The 10,163-nt window shown below is 55.0% G+C and overlaps 1 protein-coding gene across 3 annotated transcripts; it reads right to left on the reverse strand.

Moving 5' to 3' along the window:
- Window positions 1-180: 180 nt before the first annotated feature.
- Window positions 181-10,013, reverse strand: PPP1R18 (protein phosphatase 1 regulatory subunit 18). 3 transcript variants are annotated; one of them, XM_045500635.1, is made up of 4 exons: window positions 9,564-9,977; window positions 6,858-8,555; window positions 1,751-1,961; window positions 181-1,106 (listed from the first exon to the last, which is right to left on the reverse strand). In XM_045500635.1, exons 2-4 carry the CDS (start codon window positions 8,487-8,489, stop codon window positions 1,087-1,089), a joined length of 1,863 nt encoding a protein of 620 aa, XP_045356591.1. In that variant the 5' UTR covers window positions 8,490-8,555; window positions 9,564-9,977; the 3' UTR covers window positions 181-1,086. The 3 variants fall into 3 exon arrangements, with proteins under 3 accessions (XP_045356591.1, XP_045356590.1, XP_045356592.1); XM_045500634.1 differs by having other exon boundaries at window positions 6,858-8,567; XM_045500636.1 differs by having other exon boundaries at window positions 6,858-10,013.
- Window positions 10,014-10,163: the final 150 nt, after the last annotated feature.

The raw sequence follows: 10,163 nt of genomic DNA on the forward strand, positions 1-10,163 counted from the left end.
CTCTTACAGAGCCCTTTCTTCATGTCAGTATTGAGTTCCTGTTTCACTTCCATCATTTTTCCCTCCTGCAGCCATAGCCACTACCTCTTCAAGGCCAATAGGAAGATGGGAGAGGCTTGGTATGAGAAACACAGAACCTCCCACACACATACTTTTTTTCTAAAGAAGGAAAAGCAGCAGGAGAGTTGGAGAGATCTCCATTTTATTATGGAAAACTTCAAAAAAAAACCACAAACAAACAAACAAAAAACCAAACAGGCAGTTGATAAGGAAGGAGAAATGGGAGAGAAGAGTTGAGGTGCATTGTTTGTCACTCCACACCCTTGCAATTCAATTGTGAACCACTAGGAGGAACAGAATTAAATAACTAAATGGGGGTACAAGGTTAGGGTTAGGATTCCCAGACTTTCCTCTTGGGGAAAACAGAGGTACAGACTGAGCAAAAGTGGAAGAAGCCACACCCCCAATGAGGCAGCTGCCAGGGACAGGGGAGAGGATTCCACATAGACTCAACATGTAGGTGTGGTTGTAAACCTGGGACTTTGGCAGGTAGGGCTGGGAGCTAGTGGGGTTTGTAAACCAGGCTGGTGGTCAAGGGAGGTGGCAGGAGCTGTAAACAAAGGGGCAGTGACCTAAGGAACAGGAAGGAGAGGGGCCTGTAAATAGAATGGGGGCAGGCTGCCCAGGATGAGTGTTTAAATTGTAAGAGCCCTCAAGGGGTGGTGGGGAGTAAAGGAAGGCTGGAGAGTGTACTCTGTCCATGGAGATATAAGAGGTGCTTCATCTCCCTCCCCCAACCCCTCACCCCCATGAGCTCTGTGCTCCTCCCCAGGACTTGATGCTCACTCTTGAATCACCCAGGGTGCACCAGCATGTCTGATGCACTCACATCAGAGACCTTTGGTGAATGTGGAAACTGGGTAACTAGCTCTGCCCCTATAAACAGGATGAGGAAAGCAAGTTGGAAGATGTCGGTTGCCTTCCCTTCCAAGCTCATGTTCAGGGTTTCTCTGTTCTCAATCTTCTGGGCTCCAGGATCTTCAGTTCTGGGAAAGGGGAAGGTATAGACCCTATGTTGGAAGAGGGTCACCTCCGGCAGGACTCATCTGTGGGAGAGGAGGCAATAATGATAGAGAATGAGTGAGGGCCTCTGCCACCCGCCTTCCCCCCTTACTCTCCACACTGAAGATAAGTCTTTATATCTTTCATGCTGAGTGCTTGCTACTCCAGTAACAGCAGCCATCATTCACTAAGCTTGCATTCTGTGCCAGGCATTCTTACAACCTGTTTAATCACACAATAACCCCAGATGAGTTTAAGTAATTTAATGTCCAGCCATAGTTCCAAGATGCTTCATAAAAATTACTGAACCCTCTCAGTAAACCCCAGGAGGTGGTTATTTTTAGCTCCATGTCATAATTGCTAAAAATAAGGCCAGAGAGCAGGTGATTTCCTGGAGATTACACCACAGGTAAGAGACAAGATGGAATTTAAACAGTCCTGTCTGACCAAAACCTTGTGTTTTTAACCACAGAAAGAGTTATGGTTTTGAAATCTGGAGATCCCTTGTGCACTTCACTTTCTAAGACCTTGGTTTCCCCGTTTGTCAAGGGAGTGGGTGGGGTTAGAGGTCCTACCAAGTCTCCTCCAGGAGCACCAACATTAATTAATTCCTCCCCTTCCCTCCTGGACTGCAGTGCCCAATAGGAACACCAGGGGGTGTCCTCCGACCAGCAGAGCCTCAGCTCACCCACGATCAGGGCCTTGGTGCGCAGGCCGCCCTGGAGCTCCCGTTGTAGCAGCAACAACTCTTCCTCATCCTCTTCGTCATCGGGTTGGGCCGCTGGGGGGCTGGGGGTACTGGGAGCCTCAGGCTCTGGGCCCAGCTCCTCCAGCACTGAACTTTCAGAGGGGTATTGATACGTGGTCTCCAATGCTGTCTCGCTGAAGGAGATCTTGAGCTGAGAGTAGGAGAGAAACGCAGGAGGCATGGAGTTCAGCCGGGGGAAAGCTCCTAGGGAAGCACGTGCCAGGTGGGGAGGGGAGCTGGATTTGGGCACCCTACTGACTATACCCTCCCTATCCACTCTGGGGCCCAGGGATCCAGTTTTCCTTTTTTTTCCCCTAAATTTTTATTATTTTATGTATTAATTATTATAATATATATAGCATAATATAATATAATATAATATAATATATATAATAGTAAGTTATTTACAAATATTACTTATTATGCATTTATTAATTTAATACTTGTTTATTTTGAGAGAGAGAAAACGTGAGGAGAGTTAAAGAGAACCCCATGGGGTGCCTGGGTGGCTCAGTCAGTTAAGCGTCCGACTTCAGCTCAGGTCATGATCTCGGGGTCCATGAGTTTGAGCCCTGCGTCGGGCTCTGTGCTGACAGCTCAGAGCCTGGAGCCTGTTTCAGATTCTGTGTGTCTCTCTCTCTGCCCCTCCCCTATTCACGCTCTCTCTCTGTCTCAAAAATAAATAAACGTTAAAAAAAAAAAAAGAGAACCCCAAGCAGGCTCCTTGCTGTCAGCATGGAGCTAGCCGTGAGGGGGCTTGAACTCACCAACTGTGAGACCATGACCTGAGCCAAAACCAAGAGTCCAACACTTAACAGACTGAGCCACCCAGGCATCCCACCCAGTTTTCCTTTTGATATAGGCTCTCCAATCCCAGATTTCCCTTCTTCTATCATATCATTTCCAAAACATCAGACTTTTGCCTGAACTTTCACACAGGTGCAGAAGTGAGTAATACAGGACCCAGCTTCCTACTCTTAAGACTGTGGGTGGCAGAAGGGTAAAAAGAAAATACGTGGAGATAACCCCTGTGATCAGAACCGAATCTTTGGGTACCCTGAGGGCAATCAAGAAGGCTTCCCAGAGGTAGGAAGTTTGAGCTGGCAGGAAATAGGTGGCTAGAGGGAGTCCCAGGCAAAAGCAAGGAAGAGCACTTTGGTTTCCACATCCTCAGACCCTTGGCTGTTCCTGAGAAACCCTGGACACCTGTGCCCTCCTGCTCCCCCCCTCACTCCTCTCCTACAGCTGGAGTGAACTCACAACAAAGTGGGGCTGGGGCCTGGGAGGGAAGAAGAGACTCTACTGAAAAGCCCAGAGGAAACAAGACTCTCCCCTAACACAGAGAGGAGATGGGCCCTTGAGTCCCTGCAAGGGAAGCTAGGTGAGGCGTCAGGGGCAGAGAGGAAAGTCCATGCAAACACAGGTTGGGGTGGAAAGCGCAACAGGAGAAACATGCAGAGACAGAGGCAAAAAGCCAGAGGGGACCTGGAGGGGGCAGAAATCCTCCACAAACACACTGTCCCAAGAGCAGGCGAGCCCCAGATGTTCTCACTCCCTTTCTACTCTTCCCCTTTACCCTTTTAAGAAGCTCAGGGGCAGGGGCAGAGTGGGATTAACTCTGGGAGCCAAAGCGATTAAGGAGACAAACAGGAGGATTCTGTGTGAACTACTTGGAAAGGTCCAGACTATCTATTCAGGTCTTCCCAGAAGACCTGTTTGGGAAACTTGGGGCTTGGGCCCTGCATCCTTGAGTCTCCACATGGACTGGGGTGTGAGAAAAGAGAAACCCGGAGGGTGGCTGGACAAGTGGATGCTAAGGGCTGTACAGAATGTGCAACATGGGTTCCCATGGGAAGCTGGAACTCAGAGACTCCTTGGCTCCAAACCCAGCATTGACTCCCCATTTCACTGGGAGGAAAAGCCAAAGCCTGACTAAGGCCCACAGGGTACTCCCACTGTACCACTTCTCCCTACCCCCCACTTCTCAGGCAACTATCTGCTCCCACTGCAGCCACCCTGGTCACAGTTCCTCTAAGGCCAACAGGGGCACTCCAATCTTAAGGCCTTTGCACTGGCTATTCCTTCTGCCTGGAACACTGTTCCCCCAAATACCCCCATAGCTCCCTCTCTCCCAGTCACCCTATTTATTTATTTATTTATTTATTTTTTAATTTTTTTTTTTTTTTCAACGTTTTATTTATTTTTGGGACAGAGAGAGACACAGCATGAACGGGGGAGGGGCAGAGAGAGAGGGAGACACAGAATCGGAAACAGGCTCCAGGCTCCGAGCCATCAGCCCAGAGCCTGACGCGGGGCTCGAACTCACAGACCGCGAGATCGTGACCTGGCTGAAGTCGGACGCTTAACCGACTGCGCCACCCAGGCGCCCCTAGTCACCCTATTTAAAGTTCATATTCACTCCCCCAACTTTCTCGCTGTCTACGTTCCACTTACCCTGTTGTAATTTTTTTCCATAATCATTTACCACCTCCTAATCTGCCAGAGAATTTACTTGTTATTCTGTGTCCACTGTCCATAGGAGCATGAAAGTTGCTATGGTGAGTAAGGAAGAGTTGGTTCAGACCTCAGGTGTGGTCCCCACAGACAACCAACACTGGGGACCAGTGTGGAAGGTACACAGTCTATCTGTGGAACTGCTGGTAGAAATGCATGACAGCAGCCAGATCCCTTATATCCCAGTTCTTCAGAAGGACCAGTTCTGGTTCTGTTACTGACAGATTTACCCAAACTTCTGGGAACCCATTTGTTTTCTTTTCACATTCCCTTTTGGGATAACAAGCTCCATGGTTTGTTATCCACTCTGAAAAATGATTCATTTTATTTGTTCTCAATCATGTTTGTCTCTCTTCTCTGCTCACCGCCCCCCCCCCCAACTTCTGACTGGGCTTCTCAGGAATGCACAGCCTCCATGGGAGTTTGGGGGGGTGGGGAGTACAGAGGGGTGTGACTCACTTGCTCCTCTCCCATCAGCTATATAAAGTCACAAGGGGGCCAAAGAGGGGAGGGGCCCATCTCTCAGCTAGAAGGGCCTCTGGGGAAGGGCACCAGCCACAAGACAGGGCTGGGATTTCTCTCCTATGGCAAGGATGCATTTGATGGCCTTAGCTTCCAAACAAGAGTTATTTCGGGAAGGGGGTGGGGGGGCAGTCCTCTGGTCCCAGAGCAAGTGGATTGGGTCAGAGCTGGAACAAGCATGTCAGTCCCTGCTGAGCAGGGTGCAGAGAGAAGGAAGAAGGCCTGAGACAGGGTGGAGGGGGAGGTGTCTGGGTCTAGAAAACTCTGTGCTGCTTCTCTCCACCCCCACCCCTAGAGCAGCCATGGCTTCCTCATTCTCTCACCACATCCTGAGCAGTTCTGGCAGGCCTAGGGCCCAGCGGTTCCCCACTCAGCCCCACCAGCCTTCCGGCCCCCACCCCAGGCTTCCTGTTTGGGTGATCTGCTTCCGGCTTCCCTGCTCCCTAACCTAGGTATGGTCACCATCACAGGTCCTGTCCTGCACTCACATGGTCCCCAGCTTTGGGCCCTGAATTTCATGCCTCCCTCTGCTCTTCCTCCCCAAAGGCACAGGCCAACCTCTATAGGAAGTGACTTGTCTGAACACCTCACTCTGGCAGTTCCTGGCCTACCTCCTAACATCTGTCCAGCCCAAAGGGGAAGGGGCGGGTAGCAGTCAGAGTGCTCAGGATAGACTCAGGTACCATGGCTCAGGGAGGGGAGCTTGAGCTGCACATGAGGATGAACTGGGGGATCAAGTGTCCCGCAAGCTTAATCTAGGTCTTTGGTCCCTGTGGTTTCCCACTGACAAAGCACGGGCGCGTGCACACACACACACAAGACGAATCTGAGGATGTCAGATGAGATGACAACCGGAGACTATGAAGGGCTTCCCAGTCTCTGGGGAGATGTGTTAGGTGCAGGGACCTCTCTTTCCTTAGAGATTTTCAAGCTGGAAACTGATTGGTGTGTAAGGAAGGGGTTGGGCTGAAGCCACAGCAAGAAGCCTGGCTGCTCCCACTTCCTGCACTTTGTCCTTTTTCCAGTTTAACCTCTAACCCTCTGCTGGCCTCAGCCCCCATCCCTGTCCCCAACTCCCATTGTATTCCCTGCTCTCAGCTCAGTGTCTCCAAATTCACTTCTCTCTTTTGCTACCCCAAAGGGAGGGAGAGGCCAGGGCAACAGGAAGAGAGGGGAAAACCAACTGCTGAGCCAGTTCTGGGGAGGGAGGGGAAGCCCAGGGAGGAAGGAAGAAGGGGAGTGAGGGGCGGGGGTATTTTGGAAGAAGAGAAGGCTTTTCTTGTCCCAAGAGAGAAGGGAGCACTGTTTAAAGCAGTGGCCCAGCTGGGGGTGTGCAACCCTGAGGTCACCCACTTCAAATGGCTTCTGTGTGTGCCTCTCCCATGGAGCAGACTTGGGGTTCAAAAGTCTTCTCTTTGGCCAGCCTTATTCCATTCCCCCACCCTCATCCCAGTAGTCCCCTCAATGGCTCTGTCCCCTTTGCCTTGGGACTGAGAACTTCCTCCACTCACTTCTCCCTGCCATTTTCCCCTAGAACCCCAAAGGCACCCCCTGTGCCTCTTCAGGCTTCCTGGCCCTACATTCCCTCCCCTGGGAGGCTGTGTGTGCTTTCAATCTGAGGACCCTGCTCTCATAGATTCTAGGCTGTAGCCTCAGCTCAGGTCTCCACCAGACGGGTTGTGTCCCAGACTCAGAGGAAAGGAAGGAAAGAAATGGGGGGCAGGGAGGGACTCAGAGCCTGAGGGAATGAAGAGTGAGCAGCCTGGGCACACCCTGAGAGAGACACACCCAGAGACAGCACTTGATTTAGGGCAGGATTCTTGGGCTTGGAAATGAATGGAAAAGGAGGGCAACAAGAAGGAAGGGTGTGTGTGCAGAGGAGGAAGGGTTGTGGCAGGAATTAGCACGAAAGAATAGAGGAAGACCAGTACATAGGGATATAAAAAAGAAAGGAGTACAGAAAGAACTGATGAGCAGGCTTCTAAAGAAAGCTGGCTTAGCTGCTCCCTACCTGTTTGTGATGCCTTTCAGGGGACCCCTTGACAAGGCAGCTGCGGCTGAGACGGAGGTAGCCCCCCAGAACCAAGATCTCCTCAGCAGTTGGGTACCGCTTCTTCCCAGCTCCGGGGACTGCAACATCAGCTGTGGCTGGGGTGGCCGGAGGAGTGGTGGGGGCTGCAGGGGGCAGGGACCGCCGGGGGTTGACTGTGAAGGTGTGTCCACTGCGGCGAGGGGCCCCCACCCCTGGCCCTGCCTTCACCCCATAGAACAGTCGGTTCATGAGGGGATCCCCAGGGGACTGGGGAGCAGGTGGGGCTGGGGGTGGGGGAGACAGAGGGGCTGCTGGTGGGGGCCGGGGTTGCACTGCTTCCTCTTCCTGCCCTCTAGAGCCTCCAGTCCCAGCGTCCTCTGGTGGGAAGGGGGAGGGCACAGAGCTGCAGTTCTGCAGGGTTCTCAAAGGCCTGCCCAGAGCCCCCGCCTTCTCCTTCTCAGCCTCGCCTTCTCCAGCCTCTGTACCAAAGGGTCCCAGATACTTCTCAGCAGACTCTGGGGGGACTGGTTTCTGAATTTGAGTCTCTGTGTCCCTGGGTGTCCATTCTCGAACCTTCCCAGAATTCAGGGTCCATTTCCATCCTTCTGTCAGCCTCAGTCCCCTCTCACCATCCTGCACAGGACTACGCCTTTGTTCTGCTGCCTCCACTTCTCCAGAGCTGCTCTCTGGAGCCTCCCTACTCAGGGTCTCTGACAGCTCTGTAATCTCTTCTGAGGCCAGCGTTGGAATTGGCCTCTCTTCTTTTCTCCCACATTCCTCTGAGCAGTCTTTTCTTTTTTCTAAGCTCAGCCTCCACTCTGATATCTCCAGTTGTACCAAACTCTGTTCCTGAGACTCTCCAGAGTCGGGCCTCCATTTATGGGCCTCTGTCAGGCCCATCTTCTGGTTGTCAGACTCCGCTGGGCTCAGTCTACTTTCCACCACCTCTTTTCTCCTCGGGCTTTGTTCTCCAGGCTCTGCCAGTCTCAGACTCCACTCTGGAGTTTCTCCCGGGCTCAGCCTCCATTTCCGCGCTTCTGACAGTCTGGAGCTCTTATCTCCAGCCTCTCCTGGGCTCTGCCTCCAGTCCCAAGCCTCTGAAGGCCTGGGGCTCGACTCTCGGGCTCCCCCTATCCTCTTCTCTCTGGCCTCCCTGGGACTGAGCCGCTCTTCTCTCGACTCTCTTCCCTTGGGGCTCTGATCCCGCATCTCCCCAGGGCTGGGTCTCTGCTCCCTGGCCTCCAAAGTCCCAGGCCTTCTTTCTGCAAGTAGTTCTTCATTACGCTGCTGCTGCTGCTGCTGCTGCTGCTGCTGCTGCTGCTGCTGGCGCTCCTGCCGAATGAATCGGTTCTGGTGCACTGGCCCAATGGCCTCTAGGAGGACAGCCGACTCATCTGGGTCTGGAGGTCCAGCCTCTGTAGTCCCAGGTGTAGGGCTAGGCTCCCCAGGAGACAGACCAAGCTTGGCCCGGCGGCGCTCCAGGAGCCCCCGCTTCCAGGCTGGCATCTGGGACAGACGCTCCCGCTCTGCCTTCTCCCGGCCACGAAGGGCTGCCTCCTCCTGCCGTCGCCGGGCTAGCAGCTGTAGCTTCCAGTCTGGGATGGTGGCCATGACCGCGTTGAGGTAAGGGTGCAGAGCGCTGGGGCCAGAGAACAGGAAGGAGAGGCTCCAGAGGCCCTGGGGGTGAGACTGGGGGTGGGCGGAGAGGAAGTAGAGGGGGAGAGGTGGGACACAGAGATGGGCAAAGGAGCTGAGGGTGAAGACAGAGGGAAAGAGGGAGAAGACGGAAAGCAGAGAAAGAGGGAAACTAAGAAAGTGAAGAAAAAGCTGTGGACCAAGTGGGGGTGGGGTCGTGGCAGTGAGAGGAAGAGTGGAGATTCAGGGCAAAGAGGCAGGAGTCAGATTTGGTAATGTACGGTTAATGGTATCACAGTCCCAAGGATGTGAGAGGAGAGAAAGGCGGAAAAAGAAGCCGGCATGAGGGAGGAGAGAGAAAAGAGAGGCGGGGGAGGGGGTGTTGCGGGGGTACGAGTAGGGGTCAGGCGAGGTTTCCCCACAGCTACTCCAGAGGCGGTTAGAGTGGGAAGGGAGGTCAGGGAATCCCGCCCGAGAAGGGGTGGTGGGACCTGAGGAGGGGGGGGCGGGGAGGTGAGGAGGGGCGGAGAGTGGAGAGGTCCAGGGGAGCAAGGGGACTCCGGGGGCAGAGGGGAAATAGAGCTCCGCGGGAGGAGCGGGGCGCGCGTTTCAGCGCGGGCAGGGGAGGTCCTGGCTCCCCTCCCAGATCCGCTCGGGCCACGCCTCTCCGGCCCCCAGCCGCCACCCCTCCGCCCTGCACTCCGCCCCCAGGCAGGTCGGGGGGAAATACCCTCCCTTGGGGACTTTCGGAACCCTGGCGTCCACCCCCACCCGTCCCGCCACCACCGCTTGCCTCTCCCACCGGCCGGGCCCGGGACCCTGGGTGCGGAGCACCGGCTCCACGACTCTGCTCTCCGGACCTTCGAGTCCTATGCCCGGGTCTCCGATCTCACGGAACCCTGACATAGCCGGCCATCCCCACCCAGCTCGGACCGCACAGACAATCTCGGCACAAAGAGGAGACAGCCCAAGGTCCTGGCTGGGGGCAGGAGCGGGGACAGAGGGAGGAGACACCCCTTCCCCAAGTCTGAAGCCCCTCAGTCAACTCACTAGCCAGCGGGGCTCCCAGGGGAGGGGGTGCGGAGGAGCCTGGCGTCCGGAGGGAGGAGGAGAGAGGAAGAGGAGGAGAGTGGGATTGAGGGAGATCCGGAGACAGGAGGGAGGGGAGGAGGGAAGGAAAGGAGGAGGAGGGAAGACGGAGTAGAGGAGGAGGGACGGAGACAGAGACCTGGGGGCCGGGCGGGGGGCGGCGACCGCTTTGTCTGAGGACAATGGGGAAAGGGAAGGGGGCGCGGGGCGGGGCCCGAGGGGGCGGGGCCTCGCTCCAGAGACCCCGCGTGGGACTAGACTTTTCGACTCACCCGTTTCCCGCCGCAACCCCTGGCCCTCCGCTGTCTTCAGGACCCTCAACCCACCCCCACCTCCCAGTAGCCCTGGAGAACCTAGGTGTCCAGACCCTCGCCCCCAGCTCACAGACTCAAGGCAGCGGCCCATGACTCAGGCCCCTCCAGGGACTTGGAGAGGAAGCAGCAGCTGCTGCGAGCCGGGCCCGCCCTTCCCATCTCCTGCCGCTCCTCCCCACGTTTTTGCCTCCCCCCCGCCCCCCACCCCGACAGCCTTTGTTACTGCGGGGTCCAGGGCCGCCACCAG

The sequence above is a fragment of the Leopardus geoffroyi genome, chromosome B2, assembly GCF_018350155.1.
Source record: "Leopardus geoffroyi isolate Oge1 chromosome B2, O.geoffroyi_Oge1_pat1.0, whole genome shotgun sequence".
In the NCBI taxonomy this organism is placed as follows: domain Eukaryota; kingdom Metazoa; phylum Chordata; class Mammalia; order Carnivora; family Felidae; genus Leopardus; species Leopardus geoffroyi.